This window comes from Arvicola amphibius, chromosome 12 (genome assembly GCF_903992535.2).
Source record: "Arvicola amphibius chromosome 12, mArvAmp1.2, whole genome shotgun sequence".
NCBI lineage: Eukaryota > Metazoa > Chordata > Mammalia > Rodentia > Cricetidae > Arvicola > Arvicola amphibius.
The window spans coordinates 47,944,960-47,963,629 of NC_052058.2; the positions used below are offsets into that span (position 1 = coordinate 47,944,960).

The following is an 18,670-nucleotide window of genomic DNA, read 5'->3' on the forward strand; positions in this document are numbered from 1 at the left end:
CATTATTTTGGCTACACTAAAAAAACGGAGAGAGGCATTCGGTCCATGTGGCTAATTTTAAGTTGTACTTCTGTGAATATTATGCAGACAATTTTCTCTCCACATGCAATTCACTTCCAAGCTGCCCCTGCTGTTTTTACTTAACAGCAATTTCAACATTTATTTAAAGGCTAGTAGGGCGAATTAACAATAAAATTAATTCCTTAAGAAGCCTTTTGCTTAATTTAGATTTTTTTTTGTATTCCCACCCTTTAGGCATCTTTTGTTAAAAGTTCCAAGCAAAGAAATTTCTGTACTTTTGATATTACACATTGAGAAATTACTTCGAAAAATGAAATCAGTCCCAGGGGTGGTATGTACTCCTTCATCGTAAATACAGCCAATTAAGCTGAAAGGTGTTAACGGTTGACTCTCACCATGATGTAAGAAGCATTAATGTAATCTGTTCCTTTCATTCCGGGCAATGGTGCAAGTCCCACTCGAGCGCGCTCGGCTTATCATATGGAAAGAAACAATAACAGCACATTTGCCTGATTGTTCAAAGGAAACCGCAATTCTTCCTAGGATCTACTCTGGTGAATGGCATGACTCCCCAGCTCCTTGCTACGACTGATGTATTTAAACAAGCTTAAGTGTTATCTGGTAAGGAGGGTATAAAATGAAATTTTCCCTGGGGACTCGGGTCAGACACTATAGGATAAGAATTGAACTGTAGGAAAGGCTTTCATAGCCTATTAGGGCATAAACATGGAAAAAGCGTTTCTGATAACCTGACCCTGGTTTTTGATGCTGCTACAGCTACGCCAATATACTGAACTTTGCTCTTCTCTCTCAACATCTTAGTGTCCTCTGCATGAAGGGTGTAGAGAGCAGTGACCCTTTTCAATAGAGATACCAATATTCAATATCCAACGGTCAATAAATGCCCGTGTTTATGGGGTTTACAAAGTATTCCCTGCTAAGTCCTAGTTATGCATACAAGCGTCACCACAGACCAATAGGGCCCAGCTCTCAATAGTTAATTTAATGATACAGTTCTATTGAGTCCAATTAGTCCAGATTAATCGAAGACCCAAAGTCTTAATGCCACAGGGATACTAGCTTTCTCATCGCTTTCTCAAGTTGAAATATGGTGGCATTTTGAGGAAACTCAAAACTAGGTTTCATGTCAGATAGATCAAGTGACCTGCCGGTGTCTAAAGTCACTGCTTCTACGTGCCTTTCATCGGACTGATGACACCACATCTTGCACAATACGTGAATCTAGTTTTAAAATGTCTGCTCACTGAATGAACCGCGAAGCTAATGTCTCACCTGGGACGACGGAAGAGTTCCTGTTCTTCTCCTTGTTACACTCCTTCTGGGCACTGAAGCATTCCACATATTTTGCATTACACTGAGTGATGAGCTGGGAAGGAGCAGCATTTGGGGCATTAGTCCAAGGGACAATTGCTAGTGCCTGCTTGAAACTTTGAAAGACTGTATCAATCACCATCCAGACTATTAGGCAATAAGTATTTTTGTACCCCAAAGAACATTTTGTTGCACTCATGGGCCTTCTCTTGCTGGCTTGGCTGTGTCCTTAACTTGTGTCTGCTGGCAGACCCTAGGGGTCTGGAATGAAGGTACTGTGCATGGGGTATTTACTGAACACTGTGACTTTTCTGTTGATGGCACTGCTATTGGGAATTTTGTCTACAATTCTTCAATAGCATATATGAGTCAAATCTATACTGTAATATTACTTAATTTAAGATATAATCATACCTCTTGAAGATAAAGACTTGAACTGATTCTCTGCACATTTCTGTCGATGGCAGGCTTTTAACCTTACACCACAGAAGTGTTTCGCTTCCTGTTTATGAAAATAGGCTGAGCAGATTTCTGTGTTCTGTTCTGTTTTTCAACTCTTTGACATTTTTATACATGTCTATAATATATTTTGGTCATTTTCACACCTTACAACCTTCTTACCATCCTCCCCGTGCTGCTGAATCTTTTCTTTGTCACAACAAATTCCCCTACTAGTGTGATTAATTAGTATTACTCGCACAGGCATGAGTGGAAGGTTATTTAAGCTTCACCAGTGACAACGCCACTGAAGAAAACATCAGAGCCGGTAAGTGTATGTATTACATGGTGGTGTTACATTGTATTAATACAATGTTACCATTGTATTACATGGCGTGATCAGCAGAAAGGAAAGCAGGCATTCTATCTGCATAAAACACATGAGAACAATCTCTCCAGGTGCTTTACTGCCACTGTACTGGGCTGTAGACGGTCTTTTCATTTTTTGAGTTTCTGCAAAATGGCTAGTGTCTTAAAAGAGCCAACTGCCTGGCTTCTTTCCAAGTTTTGAAACTTTCTTCTGGGAGATCTTTTAAAAGTGTATACAAAGAAACAACAGATCAAGAGCTAATGTCTGGGAGCAGTCTGTCTGTTACTTGGGTATCTTTTGGCACATATAATTAGATATCTTAGGGACAGGAATCATGGCACGATGGTATTTTTACATATCTTTTGTGCATGAAACAATGATTTCATGGTATGGAACTCCCCTTTATGACATCACGGAGGCCATCACAAAGGCTTAGATTCTGAAGCATTTTGGAGTTTAGATTCTTAATGTAGGTATGCTTATTATTCTCTGATTATTTATTCTGGCCCTTATGTAAATAGGTTTTCATTTGTGTCGAGATAGCCAAAATGAGATGAAATCTGTCCCCTTCTGTTTTCCCATTCAAACTTTCCCTAAACTCTGGAATCTTCAAATACACCAGAAATAAAAAACAAAGGAAAATTTAAAAAATAATTTTGGTCTGCCATGCTTTGTGATACCCACTTTTCACATTTAAAGTAACACCGTGCCGTCTAATTACCTCCAGTGGTTTCACAGTTGTTAGGCTGTTTAGAGGAGAACAGGAAATTTGAAATTGGTGTTGTGATTGAACTCAGTAAAAATTGATTTGTTTTTCATTTCATACCACTTCGTATAATTCTTTTGGCTGTCCCATTTCTCCAGCGGAGATTCCAATGAGGGTTTCAGAGTCTAGGGCAAATTTTCCCGTGAAAACCTGAACTGCAGCCATCTCTTCCATTCTGCTATGGAGTGAGGAGATTGTGTGCAGAACATTGTGCAAAAACTAGAAAGGCAGCCGGGTGGTAGTGGCGCACGCCTTTAATCCCAGCACTCGGGAGGCAGAGGCAGGCGGATCTCTGAGTTCGAGGCCAGCCTGGTCTACAAGAGCTAGTTCCAGGACAGGCTCTAGAAACTACAGGGAAACCCTGTCTCGAAAAATCAAAAAAAAAAAAACAAAAAACAAAACAAAACAAAAAAAAAACAAAAAAACAAAAAAACTAGAAAGGCAGGGAGGGGCTAGGAAAGGGGGAAGTGCTCAGGCGATGGGAAGACCGTGTTGGAAAGTGACAGTCAATGACTTCAGTAGTCTTTTTTTTTTTTTCCTCATGGTTTATTTTTTTTTTATATTTAAAAAGACTTCAGTAGTCTTATTCCCCTTCAACTACCCATGAGTCTCAACAAGCACTGGACCTTGTGTTCCATTACAAAGAGTGAAGCTTATCTCGACTACGTAGCAACTCCTTTAGGTTTCCTGATGGCCTTCTGATTTCCCATAGACGCCTATTCTGATCACAATATGTACCCAGATAGTCACTCCTCTCTTACCCACTTTCTCTTTCTGATAGGTTCTCACTTTACAGTACCAGCTGATCTTGATCTTGTGATCCTCCTGCCTCAGCCTGAGTGCTGGGATTACTCCCGGTTCACACAACCATTCTCAATAAAAGTACTACTGAATACTTCTGAGGGGGGAAGCACAGTGTTTTGGGGGCCAGAAAACTGACTGGAAATCTTAGGTCAACAGGCTAGAGGATGGTATCTACGTTCAGATAAAGTCATCAACAGCTCAGAAGAAGATAAAACACTGTGCCACATCTGCTTGAACATCAGCACACACGCACGGTCCAGACTTCCTTTCACATTACACTACAGAGTGAAAACAGTAGTCTATTTCAGCATCTGCATAGATATAGAGAAGACATAACCCAGATTCAGGGCATTTTCCACCAATTCCCCGTCTTTGCTAAAAGCACCATGCAGAGCCTCACCTTGAACTGCTTTTCCAGCCGTGTCCTCCCTCCTACTCCGGGTATGAGGATGCTGTTCACGTAGCTGTGCAGCTGATTTGAAGACACTTCCGTCTCCTTTCCGAGAATGGCTTCCAACAAGGCATCATGGATGAAGATGTACTGTTCCTGCAAGGACGAGGTGTGGCGGTCATGGAGGGGATCTGCTCGGGGACAGCTACCATTCCTAAGGTTGACTTGAGCTCAACACTTCCCTGAACAGGAATCTACAGTGCATTTCTCTGGTGGTGTCGCTAGATGGTGACCCCAATATTCGCTTGCTGATAAGCTATCATTTACTTTTAGCTCTGTCTTTCTCCACCCTGTCTAGACCAGGTGGTTTGATAATTAGCACACAGCTGCAAACACATGTTCACTAAAGGGCTTAAGATCCAACTTTTCCCACGTGTTTGCCAGAGAGTAAGCTTAACTCCCTGGGATCAGGAGCATGACTTGACCTAACTGGAGCTGACCCTGGTGTCTAGACAGTAAGACGGCGAGGGAAAGCTATGGTTCAGAAAGAGCTTCATCTCCAGAAATCTCAAGCACAAGCCCGTGTATTCCTTCAAGTTCTAAGGGAATGCATCTTTCTCTTCAGCTCGCTCTGACCTGTGCTGGGACGTTCCGACGGCCACACTTCTTACCTCAGTCTGGACAAGATAGTAACGCTGTGTGACCGCCACTCCTTACCTCAGTCTGGACGAGGTAGTTACGCTGAGTCCTGATGTGCTTCAGGAATCCCAGGACATTGACTGTACTTTTGTCTTTTATCTGCTGCAGCATGCTGTCTATGACAATGTAGGTGCCTGTCCTGCCCACGCCGGCGCTGGAAGAGACAAAGGCACTCAGCTGGTGCTTTCAACCATTGGCTGAAAGAATTAAAAAACGTAAAAGCGCCCATGCTAAGAGATAGCCCACTTTCCTGATCGCCTACGAGAAATGAGCTAGGCTATTCTATTCATATAGATATCGCCCGAACACTTTGCACCATCTAGCCTCAATGAAGAGCACAGAATGCCTTTTACTCTATGAGGACAAATGGGACACAGGGGCCACCTCAGCTTTCCCTGCAGTTCTAACCAAGGGATGGAGCTGGAGGCACCTGCCAGCAGCCATCTTCACCCACGATGCAGTCAGCTGAGGCCTGGGCAGGCAGCCATTCATTGCATTTTGTTTTATGGCTCTTACTGAATCTGGAAACTTACCCTCTGACTAAAATCCCTTTTTCCGTACAACCTTCTCTGCCTGCCTCTGCTTCATGCAACTAATGTCAGCAGTAGAAAACTCTATGATGGGCTATTTTCCTTTTAGTAAAGGAGAATGCTATGCCCAGAAAATTTAGCTTCCTGTAGTTATTTTCCTAATTCATATTTTAAAAGATAGCCAAGAAGATCTGGAATCTGTATTGCCGAATGGCAAGCCTGTTTTGGCAGGATGCCTCCAGGAGGTTCCTCATCTAGCACAGTACCCAGGCAGTTTGGCAGACAGTTTTCTCATTGGTAGTTGCAACATGGACTAGCAAAAAGGTAGCGTTCTTATAAGGCTTTAAACATGGGATGTGTCTCAGCTCCTGCAAATGTCTTGTTTTGTTAAAGCATACTATAAGAAGAGCCCCACAGAAATGCTTAGCAAATGCTGTGAAGCTATGCAATATTAGCCACAGAATAAGTAACTTGAATACTAAAATAGAGGAAACCATGGTTGCACTTTTATAACACACGAAACAGACAATGAAGACATTTAAACAACCATCCAAAGTTGTTTTAGTTTGTTCAGAGAAAACACAATTTTTTTCAAGAGTTTTTGTTCAGAGAAAATTCTAGCTTGTTCAGAGAAAGACAATTTTTTTAAAGAGTTGTTAAGAGAAAATACAAACTTTGTCAAGCGTTTTTGTAAGAGGTCATTTATGTAGCACATATAAGTTAGAAAATTGAAAGAACGTTTTATCCATGTCATAAATACATGCCATGGAACCTTCTCATTTATATTCCAATTTTCTTAGGCGGAGCCCACAGTTTCCCTACATTTGTAGGAGCTTACCAAGAACATTTCATAAAAATTAGATATTAAGTCAGTCAGTTTTTCCTCAAAGCTACATAGTTCTTTTTTTGACTTCTTTTTCAGATAATGCTTCCGTGTGACGAAATTATAGTTATTCATAATTGCACTGCACTTCCCCACTGCCATGTTCATAGAGGACATGGGCCACACAAACTCCCTCTATGCTTTGTTCGAGCACAGGTGCAGTTCACAGGGCTCTAATCACCAGCTTCATCTCACCCTGCACGCTGGCCCTGTCTGTGTAGCGCACCAGCATGGGGCCCACACCCCGACTCTGCACGCTGGCCCTACCTGCAGTGCACCAGCACGGGGCCCACACCCCCACTCTGCACGCTGGCCCTACCTGCAGTGCACCAGCACGGGGCCCACACCCCCACTCTGCATGCTGGCCCTACCTGCAGTGCACCAGCACGGGGCCCACACCCCCACTCTGCATGCTGGCCCTACCTGCAGTGCACCAGCACGGGGCCCACACCCCCACTCTGCACGCTGGCCCTGTCTGCAGCGCACCGGCACGGGGCCCACACCCCCACTCTGCACGCTGGCCCTACCTGCAGTGCACCAGCACGGGGCCCATGTCTGGTACCCGCGCTGCTGATGATCTCCGCACAAAGGTCAGGACCGGGAGGGTGTACTCAGGGACTCCCATGTCAGGCCACTGTGTGTAGTGGTACTGAATCACCGTCCTCTCATTCTGACGACCCTTGGGGTTCCCCTTCTGGCCCTGGAGGAAAGTGTAAAAAGACACCTTGAAGCCTGAGGGTTAGCATCTGGTTGAGAATAGTACAAAGCTGTCAGGAAACATGACCTTGGATCTCAGTTCTTAAATTATTTCCTGTCTGTGACCGACTTCCATGTTGCATGGCCACATCCACAGCGCTCAGAAGAGAAGAATAAAATCACTCCGAGAATGAACGTTTAACAACACCAGGCTTTTGGACTTAGAACAATACAGAGCTCTTTGAACTCTCCCACAAAGCCTGCTTTTTCGGACTTGCTGCCCAACAGTCTGCTTTGCTTTCATCTGCCATTCCCATTTCTTCCTTACACTCAGTCTGGATACCCTGAACCAGGGTTCCTTACTGCCACCCATTCTAGAAGAATCGAGGGGAAGCCGGAGGTGTGGACAGAGCCTGGGTCCAGCCTCCCTGCTCTGTCACTCTCTCCAATAGGTGACGTCTATTCAGTGGGTTTCCATTTCGGAGCCAACTTTTTCCAATCTCACCAATCCAAGTGGACGACTTGGTACACACTGGTCAAACACATAGCACCCTCAGTTCCTACTGCTTTCTCTTACTTAAGCTATTATCAAAGCAGGGTAACTGGGCCTGTTTAAGTACGTGATGGATGCCTAGGAGCTCTCTAAATTTTAGAATGATTATTGATTGGCTTGAATCACCCAGAAGAAGCTCAACAATAAAGATCATGTACTGCTGCTGATTTAAAATAGTGCCTAGCGCTAATCATAGCCACACTGAGGAAGGGCTGCTAACCCTAGGCTATCGGTGGGATTTAGAGCTGCCTAAATGTGGGTTTTTCGTAGGACTACATTCCCTGAGATGCCAACGGAAATCAAATGGCACTGCTTCAGACAGCTGTCAGACTCAAGACTGCGTGGCAACTGTACTTTCTCACTGAGCTGCTACTTAGATTCCAAAATATTGCTGTGGCGACTCTTGTTGTGACAGGGGATTTGTGGGGGAGAGAAACTGAGATAACTTGAAAGCAGTATTTCCACACTGTGATTCTTGGAACACTACGAGTTCATAGAAAAAAAAATGGTATGGGTAAGTCACATGACCAAACACGAACTCAAACATGATGGTCACTTGTGTTCATTGTCCCTTCCTAAAAGTGGGTACATATTATGTAGCAGCCTCTTTCCATTCTTCCTGAACAGCGGAAGATGAGTTTTAAATACCCATCTTGCAGGACTAGAATTTCTTGGGCTACACTTTGGGAAACACTGCAGTGAAGTTGTCAGGAAACAACAAACCAAGGAACGGGTACCACGGGACATGCTGTATTCTCGACTTTCGAAGCCAGGTTTGTGAAGACAGAGGAGCCAGCCAGAGCCCCTAATGGGTCTCATGCCCTTTGCCAATACCTTTCAGGTGACACACAGACATTGGGAAAAGAGGTACAGGGCCGCAGAGTTCGGTGGATAGAGCCCTGGGTCGCACTCCTAGCAGTAGGTAAATCTAGTAGTGTAGTGGAAGCTTGGAATCCAGCGCTCAGAGGTGTAGATGGGAGGACTCACTCAAGGACTCACTCACACAGCCACTTTGAGGCCGGGCTGAGCTGTAGTTTTTTTTTTTTGTTTGTTTGTTTGTTTGTTTTTTGAGACCCTGCCTCGAAGGAAGGAAGGAAGGAAGGAAGAGAGAGAGAGAGAGAGAGAGAGAGAGAGAGAGAGAGAGAGAGAGAGAGAGAGAAAGAAAGAAAGAAAATTGTGAAAAATGTCCTAAAAGCTTGGATTCGCCTTTGGTGTGCAGGCGTCTCCAGACAGCTCACCCAGCATGCACACACCTTTTTCACTTTTGCGTTTCTGACTGAGAAGCGCCGGACAGTATAGCAGGCGTGTACTTTTGTGCTCTTCAGGGTGACGATGATGTTTCCATACTCCTCGCTATTCTCCATCGGCCAATACTGATCACACTTTCTCTGCAAAAAGGGAAAGGGGAGGGTTTTCACACAACAGTATTAAGACATAGATACTAATATTCAATTTTTTTTAACTAAAAGAGAAAAGTATGGGCTGAAATGCTTAAAGGCTAGTGTGACCTCTGAAGACGTTCATGACTTTGGATAAGTTTGTCCAACATTATCTGAGAAATGGGCCAGTAAATATGATCAACACACACAGATATGAGAGAGAGAGAGAGAGAGAGAGAGAGAGAGAGAGAGAGAGAGGTTAAGAGGGAACCTTGTATAAAATATGAGTAGACTGTGATATAGAATAGTTTTAAGTGCCATCTGGGCTGGGCTTACAGAAGCCAGGCTGGGAATTTGTTACAAGATTGGGTCACCAGCGAAACCGGGACTCCACAATTAAGAGTGCTGAGATACCTGATCAGCACCATTTCCCCAAACTAAGAATACAGCGCATTCAACTACACTCTCCATGACGGTCATCTGCGTTAGCCTCTGTTTTTCCGAGTGTCTTTCTCACACCAAGCATTTCCCAACATCCCTGGTTTCTGCTGTCTCGTATTCTGTACATTCTTTCTCTTGCTAAACTGTTTCTCATCTCAAATAGGGGCTTCTCTAAAATTTCCATACTACAGAATGCACTCATTTGTGTCACTGCAGCACTAAAACACGCTGTGTAGCCCTACAACATGCCTGTGTCATCAGTGCAGCCCTACAACATGCCTGTGTCATCAGTGCAGCCCTACAACATGCCTGTGTCATCAGTGCAGCCCTATAACATGCCTACATCATCAGTGCAGCTCTACAACATGCCTACATCATCAGTGCAGCCCTACAACATGCCTGTGTCATCAATGCAGCCCTACAACATGCCTGTGTCATCAGTGCAGCTCTACAACATGCCTACATCATCAATGCAGCCCTACAACATGGCTACGTCATCAGTGCAGCTCTACAACATGCCTACGTCATCAATGCAGCCCTACAACATGCCTATGTCATCAGTGCAGCCCTACAACATGCCTAGGCCATCAGTATAGCCCTACAACATGCCTATGTTTCATATTAATTTGCACTCGTGATGCCTTAGCTCTTTCAGAGAACATGAGCAATCCCATGTGCAGAAAGAGCAGGTCTATTCTCTACAGCTGTGTAGTTTCCTTCCCACAGCAGGTGTTTAATTCACTTTCATTCACAAAATGAAAAGAGTAAAAAAAAGAGGCTTTTTACCCTTCCTTTTTCCACGAGGTTGGTAATCATGATGATGATTCCTGTATTTTGTTCCCAGATCATCCTCCAGAAATCTTCAAATGTAGACTTTAGAGGTCCCTGGGTGGCAATGTAGGCTTTTGCTTTGTTGTAACCCTTCAAAGATGACAGAGCACAAAGTGAGATAAAAGTAGTATCACAGAAGACCAGTTAATAATTGAAGTACCTTCAAAGTGGAACAGGCCATGTTTGGAGTGGCATTTCCGTGTGGTGGTGAAATACCCCCACCCACCTCTGCCACAGGCTTCCAGTTTCTGACACAAGTGGAAGAGCTTTCCTGACTTACATCGACGTAATTTGCGTTGATGTAGTCACTGTGCTTAGAGTCTTTTCCTGGTAAAGGTCTTAACTTCACCCTGCTGTGATCATCTACAGAGAACGAAAGACAAAAACAAATCGTAGAATTAGAACAGCAACCACCGGCAGCATCCTTAACACATGGCAACCAGGTGCTGCGACGAACAGCTGCTGGGTACAGCTTCAAAGCCATCCCAACACTGCACGGCCACGGCTGTCCCAGAGAGGGCCCTAGGAGCATAAATAACAGTCTTTACTGGTTTTCATGAAACTGCTAGAAATTGCACAATACGCCAAGATTTCATTTTTTTATTTCAAAATAAATCTCAAGGGCTTTTGATTATCCATTCTTCCATCCCCTTCCTAGTACTATAAATTGAGAGAGAGAGAGAGAGAGAGAGAGAGAGAGAGAGAGAGAGAGCACACAAGAACACAAAACTCAAGAACTCATGAGGCTGTGTGGATAAGGATGTTGGGAAAAGTTGGAGGAGGAAAAAAAAGAGTGATCAAAATATGTTGTATGAAAGAAGATTAAACAATGTTTTTATGAAGTGACTTTCAATGAAGTTTATAACGTCTGTAGGGTATTTCACTGCTCTGTGAGGTTGGAGTCGAGGCAACTCCCCAGAACCAAATGAAGGGAACAAACCAGAACTTATCCTATATTGTGAATCTGGCACATTCAGGACCTGATCCTACTGGTTTCTGTGACAGTTCTTTGGTGTCCTTTGCTATATAAAGTCATGAGGGGTAAATGGGTGTGATAGGCAATATGTACAGAATATGAGCAGCTAGAACATAAAAACCCAACTCTCTGAACTTGTAAAGCAAGCAGAGATGATGGTCTTCCAGCAAAAAAAACTTTCAGTTGGGCATGGTGGCATTCAGGAGGCAGAAGCAGGTGGATCTTTGTGAGTTTGAGAACAGCCTGATATACACAGCAAGTTCTAAGCCAGCCAGGGCTACACAAACGGACTCTGTCTAGACAAACAACACAATTCCTGTGTTCGTCATACAAATGCTGCATTGGTTTTCTCTTGTATTCTGTCACCTACTTTCTGATTGCTGCGTATTGAGGATGACATTATGTGTGCCCTTGCCTGACTCTTAAAAATGGTATGTCTATAAACAAAGGTTCACAGTTCTGAGCCACCTTGAATGGGTCAGCCAAAAAATCTGTTAAAAGTTGATTCATACAGAGATGAGAAGAGAAAGAAAAGACTTTTTTTTGCACCTTTTCCCTTCTCTTTACTCATTCACATAGATGAGACCAACAGTTCTACTCAAGAACAACTTGTTCTTTTATAAATTAGGACAAACAAAACTATCTCCAGTCATAAACAATACGACTCAATATATATAAACCCAAAGGGGTTCCCCCAAATGATCTTTTAGAATGACTGGGTCTAACAGGGCTTCATGAAATACAATCAATATACAAAAGTCAACTGTACTTCTTTACACTGAGCATTTTCATTTGCAACAAACATCAAAAAGAATAAAATGTGGTGGGCCAGAGATGGCTCAGTGGTTGAGCGCACCTCATGCTCTTATAGAGAGGACTGGAGTGCCATCTACAAGGTTGCTGTCTATGACTCCAGTTCCAGGGGAATCTGATGCCCTCTTCTGGCCTCTGTGAGCACTGCATGCACATGGTGCAGACATCCACACAGGCAGATATACCCATGCTCATATAGATAAATCCCCCAAAGCAAAAAAGAAAACCCCAAAGCAGCAAAGCAGGAATAAATTTCACAGAGGAAGCCAAAGCTTGTGCAATGAGAGTGTAAACCATAGTTGAAAGAAATAGGAAGGCCTAAGTGGAAAACCATCCATCTTCACGGCTCCAAGACAATATTCAAATGGCAATGGTTCTCACATCCAACCCACACTCAGTACAATCTCCATCAGAATCCGGCCCCATGTTAGTTGTGAATCTGGCACATTCAGGACCTGATCCTACTGGTTTCTGTGACAGTTCTTTGGTGTCCTTTGCTATATAAAGTCATGAGGGGTAAATGTTGAACTTTTACTCTAGTTGATGCTAAAATTCATATGAAAATGCAAGGGGATGAGAGAGCCTGAACAGGGGAATCTTAGTTTCCAATTTCAAACTTTGCCACCAAGCTGCCTATAATTATGGCAGCGCAGAGCTGGCAGGAGAATGAACGCAGACAGCACCAGGAATAGAATCCAGCAGCCAGAAGCAACTCATTACCTTACAGTAAGATAACTGTCCATAAGAGAGCTGAGCCAATTCACGGAAGAGAAAGCCCTAAATCTTAAACCACAGAAGAAGTAGATACCCACATGCAACAAAAGGAAGAATAGCTCTTAGCTCAGAACACATAAAAACACAATCAAAATGGATCAAAGACCTAAACAGGATTTCTGAAACCATGAAATTTCAAGATGAGAAAACAGCGTAAACTTGGCATGGTTTTCCTTCCTAATATGACTCTAAAACCACCATCAACACTAACACCAGGTTAAATTGGATATTGACAAACTTTGGAAGATAAACTTTTGAAGATCTTAAGAGAGCACCATTAAGAAAGATAGTCTGGGTGGTGGTAGTGCACTCAGGAGGCAGAGACATACAAATCTCTGTGAGTTTGAGGCCAGCCTGGTTTACAAAAGCCAGTTCCAGGACAGCCAGGGCTACACAGAAAAACCCTGCCTCAAAAAATCAAAACAAAACAAAAAAATGGGAAAAGATAATGCAAAGAATAAGCAGAAATATATGGAATACCACAATATACAAAGTTCAACAGTAAAGAGATAAAATTCAGCTAGGAAAAAGTAAAAGATGAGAACAGATTTCTTCCGAAAGAAGATATACAGATGGCCAATGAGTGTTAAGCAATGTAGTACTGATCCCACTGACCACTCAGGCAACTCCAAGAAAAATGCACATCAGAGGTTCCCACCTCAAACCATCACTAAGACCCACCTCCCTCAAAAAACAAAAACAAAATAGGGTGCTTCTGTCAAAGCGTGAGGTCACTGGACCTCTCCGTCACTGCCAGTGAGAATGGAGCCCAGCACAGCCACTCTAGAAAAAGCCTGTCAGCTCTCCTAAAGTTGAACACGGGTTCATTCATCAACCAGCAACTCTGCTTCTATGTATGCACCCAAGAAGGAAGGAAACAGACCTACGGAAAAGCCTTGTCCGCGAACGACTCTAAAAGCATTGTTCTTAAGAGCCCCAAGTTGGATAAAATCCAAACACCTAGCAAGATATCCCATATGCATATAATTGGAGTATTAACAATGGATTTACTGATACACAGTACAACATGGATGAACTCTGAAAGGATGCTAAGTGTTAAGAGGCCAGGCACATAGGTTTCACGTGAGTCTATCCATAGGGACTGTCCAGAAAACCCAAATCCCGAGAGGTAGAAAGTAGTAATGGATTTCAGGGGCAAAGGGTGTCTGTTAACAGCCATGGAGTTTCTTGTTGCTAGAAATACTTGAACATTAGACTGTGGTTGTAACAACACCTGTGAATGGACAGTTCAAGCGGCATGTAGATAATCTCAACATTTTATTCACAGACTATCCATAGCAGTGTTCAAACTTTAAGCAGTCCAATTAAAAGTCTGTATAATGTGGTTCTTATTACAGAAGGTAATGAAATTGGTCCCTCCATGTTCAAAGCCTATTCCTCTGTAGCTATAACTTTAACCTGTTCTGAAGTTGGGCTTATTCGATTCAGTTCTCCAAATCTGTATTAAAAAGACCTGCCTCCCACTGGTTAAAAACAACGTCAGGATAGCCCCATGATATTCATGCTTTGTCTCCCAAGATTTGACATGACCTCAGCTCACGTGAAAATACAAAAGCTCAGAGGAGTTTCTTTCGGTCAGCTTATTGCTCCCTCGGAGCTCTGACGGCCCACAGGGGCAGCAAATGCCCATGCTGCATCTACCTTGTGATAGACTGGCTTTCAAACACCAGCCTCTTTGGGTGGTGCAATTCTGACTCTTTGGCTTTTCCCGAGGCGCGAAGACTGAATTCTCCCACCCCTGAAGACAGTTTCGATTACTCACATGCTAAAATGTTGATATATCTGTTTTTGTGCTTGTTGTCTGGGTGATTGGAATGTTCTGCAGTGATGTTCATATCAGCTGTACAGCGCTGGACTTCCTAAAGGAGAAGAACGACAAAGGTTTTAGACACGCTGGAAACTAAATGGAGCCGCCGCCACGTATCACGCAGCGTTCCGTCAGCATAGGCTCCACGCATGCTCCACGCTGTAGCTGAATTCTTACGGCCTAGTGATAGGGGAAGCTACGAGACACTTTAGCACACACGCCTCTGCTGAAACACTGTGGAAGAAACAGACCGAGAGCGAGCCAGTCAGATCCAGGGCAGCACATTACACGGGACAAAGTTTAACATTGCCATTTTACGGTGTCCCTGAGCTTCATTCGGCAAAGCAGGATGACCTTTTTACACTGGACACGGCCTCAATACTGATGCTTCCCGTGTATCTCCGCTGCACCACGAGGTCATGTCGAGTGACAGGCCCACGCTGTCTAGGTTTGTCTAACTACATTTTATGGTGCTTGTATTATGACGACACCACCCAATGTGGTACTTATTATCTGACCTCATCTTATGTGGTGCGACTCCTCCCCTCCTCTATACACACACAGATATAGCTGTCGGCTCAGTCCCTACAGTGCCATTGCTTCCTCGAACGCAGTCAGATCCGAGAATTGCTGTAACAATCGCAAACAGAGGAACAGTGCTAATTAGGTATGGTCTCGTTCCTTACTAGCTCACTGCTCATCTACTTTATTCCAGTTTGTACCTGGTGTTGGGATGGTACAAAACAGTATCAATTTTGGAGTGCTGAGATACAAAAGAATATCTCTTTCTAAATAAGTCACAGTCTATAAGAGAAAAAAAAAAGATTGTTAGCCAAATGTGATCAACAGAGAAGAGGCCTGAAAAAAAAAATATGGGAACAAAAATAGAGGAACTGAGGGAGGCTTAAAATAGGACATGGCAATTCACTTGAGTCTTAAAGGAAGCACAGGAATTTCCAAGAAGGACAAAACCACCAGGATTTGCAATGTGCTTGGAGGCCGCATGGCCTCATTTCATAGTTAGAACCCTCCATGCTAAAATGTCTATTTGACAAGACAGTCATGCTCGGCCCACTAATTGTCTTGACTGGCTCAGATATCGTTTGTCCTGATTAAGTGTTGGCTCTGGTTTTGGTCAACTGAACTTGCACTAGAGACACAGCAGCAGCAGAGGCAGCTCTGCACCACTGCCTTGGCCCTGGACAGAAACCTCATCTCTTAGCTCAATATGAGGCCGCTGAAAAAGCCGGGTTCTGATGGAGGAGTGTTTATGTGTTACTTTCATTATTAATAAAGAAAACTGCCTTGGCCCTTTAAGAACAGAAAATTAGGTAGGTGGAGTAGACAGAACAGAATTGTGGGAACAAGGAAGTAGAGTTGGAGAGACGCTTCAGGGAGTCGCGTGGTGAGTCTCCATGCTGCTCCTCTCCGAGATGGACGCAGGTTAAGATCTCTCCTGGTAAGCCACAACTCGTGGTGCTACCCAAATTACTAAATATGGGTCAAAGGAAGATGTGAGAATTAACTAATAAGAGGCTACAGATAATGGGCCAGGCAGTGTTTAAAAGAATACAGTTTCCGTGTAATTATTTCGGATAAAGCTAGCCGGTTGCTGGGAACTGGGCGGCGGGAACGCAGCCCGCTGCTTCACACTACAGATTGGCGCTCCAACGTGGTCACTAAATCCACTTAAAAACCTTGCCCGCTTGGTATCGGAAAGAAAGTACTCTGAGACCATGCCAATGGCTCACTGCTCCCTGCCTGCACCTGGGCAGATGGCGGAATCAGGTTTAGGCGAGCGGGACAGCGTTTGCGGATTCCTGCCGCCATAGAGAGAGAGGTGTTTTCAGACTGCGCGGTGCTCTGCGCAGGTCAGATTTGACTGTAACTTGGATGAAAAGAGTTTTTGTGCTGCACGCTCAGTCTCAGAGTTAAAGTGCTGAGTGCGGCTCCTACCTGGCGGCCCCAGAGCTAGTAGAAAATGGTACATCCTCCATTTTGAAATTGGAGAGAGGTGGAGCCAACATCCAGAGCAGCCCGCAGCTCTGCAGCTCAGAGCTGCAACCGATTCAGAGTCACAAGCGGCTCAGCTATGTTGGACTGGGCGTGGCAAGCTCACAGTACCTGTTTTTTGACCTAGGAATGTCACAGCTTAGAGTCTTAAGCGCTTAGCAATGTAAAGGCTCAAATCAAACAAGTTTCTCGACAGTAAAAAAATTACAGATTCACAATAGGACAGATTCAGACATAAAAGACTTTTAAATGAGTCACAGTGTTGGATGAATGTATGTAGGCTTGAGAGAGAGAGAAGAAAATATAAAAAATAAAGTTAATGCCTAAAAAAAAGGCTAAAGTCTTTAAAGAGACAGAATAAAGTAAAGTGATAGAGTAAAAATAAGCCACGTAAAAATGGAAAATTCACAGAGAGTCTGGATTATGTATTTTGTTGTGTTTTCTTTGATTTTTTTGACTGTAAAGGAGCTAAGTACAGAGAGACATTTCATTATATGGGCTGCCAGTCTAGACCAAAATGGACATCTTAATGGTATGACTTCAGGATTTGGATCTAAGAACATGATGCTTTGGAAAAGAGTTTCTTCTTTTGTTTTCACAGAGGACGAGACTCTGTGGATTGCTTCTATCCCAATATGGTATGATAGACCACGCCCTCCTGAAAGGTTGCTGTGAACATCTTCAAAAAATTACTTCACTCAACTGCCAACTGAGAGGAACCTAGCACACAGGTTATACCATGAAAGACCTAAATAACAACGCCCCCACTCAGCAGGAAGCAGTTTGGAGAGAAATAACTGCGCCCACATTCCCAAATATTGTTTATAAATGTTCTTTTACATTTAAAGGGGGATATGATATAGATATGAATAATTTGCATTGGTATGGATTTTAAGGTCAATTTGTTATATGTATATGTATTTCTGATTTTGATTAAGCTATTGTGATTGTAGTTCATTTTAAAGAATGTAATGTATAATTAGGAAATATAGGTTGTTAATGGATAATCATCGATTAACAGTCAAGCTTGTAGTCATGTTAGTCATTTTCTAGATGTGCATAGATATATTTCAGATAGGCATTCTTCATATCTTTCAAAGACTGCAGAATATGGCATTTAATGTTTTAATAACTTAGGGTTTTTCATGACAATGAGACACGTCTGCTCCTGGCAGCACCAATCTACTTCGAGAGGAAGATGGGCATCGAAGAGGCTACTTATGGAGTTTGTTAGCCATTTGGGCAAGAAACTGCTCTTGCCTGGACTGTTGCATAAACTGGACACAAGGAACCCACAGAAAGAGGACTGCTAAACTTGCCTAAAGGTGAGATGGTCTTTCGGGGTTCCTGATTCATGAAAGAGTCTGCGAGACGTTCTGCAGGACACAGCAGAAAGTAACTGAACTGTCTTTGGAATTTCCTGCTTCATGAAAAAGTCTGCTGGACACTATGGGCCTGAAGGCTGAAGATGGATGCCTCAACGGTACAGAGGAACTTTGGGTGACTGTCCAGGCAGCGAGTTGTCTCTGTCATTTCTAGAGTTTTATAAGTTACTTATTTCTTATTTACTTAGGTAGCATTATATCCTTCTGGAGTCTTTGATGGAGTTGAAGAATAAATAGATAGTTATAGCTTTCCTTAGTTATGATAAAAGATAAAATAGATTTAAATATTGTAACTGTAATACTTGCTTGATAACTGTTTTGTTACATGTAATTTTACTATGTTAAAGTTAAAGCCTTTCTTTTTTGTTTAAACAGAAAAAGGGGAAATGATGGAGGAGTGTTTATGTGTTACTTTCATTATTAATAAAGAAAACTGCCTTGGCCCTTTAAGAACAGAAAATTAGGTAGGTGGAGTAGACAGAACAGAATTGTGGGAACAAGGAAGTAGAGTTGGAGAGACGCTTCAGGGAGTCGCGTGGTGAGTCTCCATGCTGCTCCTCTCCGAGATGGACGCAGGTTAAGATCTCTCCTGGTAAGCCACAACTCGTGGTGCTACCCAAATTACTAAATATGGGTCAAAGGAAGATGTGAGAATTAACTAATAAGAGGCTACAGATAATGGGCCAGGCAGTGTTTAAAAGAATACAGTTTCCGTGTAATTATTTCGGATAAAGCTAGCCGGTTGCT

General features: G+C 43.2%; 1 protein-coding gene across 2 annotated transcripts in view; it reads right to left on the reverse strand.

Annotated features, from left to right (window-relative positions):
- Window positions 1-18,670, reverse strand: part of Ptprg (protein tyrosine phosphatase receptor type G) — a 660,978-nt gene that overhangs the window by 13,418 nt on the left and 628,890 nt on the right. For both annotated transcript variants that reach the window (XM_038349433.2, XM_038349432.2), the window contains 9 exons: window positions 14,481-14,577; window positions 10,415-10,497; window positions 10,090-10,224; window positions 8,737-8,871; window positions 6,762-6,934; window positions 4,840-4,975; window positions 4,132-4,278; window positions 1,315-1,408; window positions 417-493 (listed from right to left, as the gene is read on the reverse strand). In XM_038349433.2, the coding sequence (XP_038205361.1) occupies window positions 417-493; window positions 1,315-1,408; window positions 4,132-4,278; window positions 4,840-4,975; window positions 6,762-6,934; window positions 8,737-8,871; window positions 10,090-10,224; window positions 10,415-10,497; window positions 14,481-14,577 (1,077 nt within the window). The remainder of the gene's footprint in view (window positions 1-416; window positions 494-1,314; window positions 1,409-4,131; window positions 4,279-4,839; window positions 4,976-6,761; window positions 6,935-8,736; window positions 8,872-10,089; window positions 10,225-10,414; window positions 10,498-14,480; window positions 14,578-18,670) is intronic.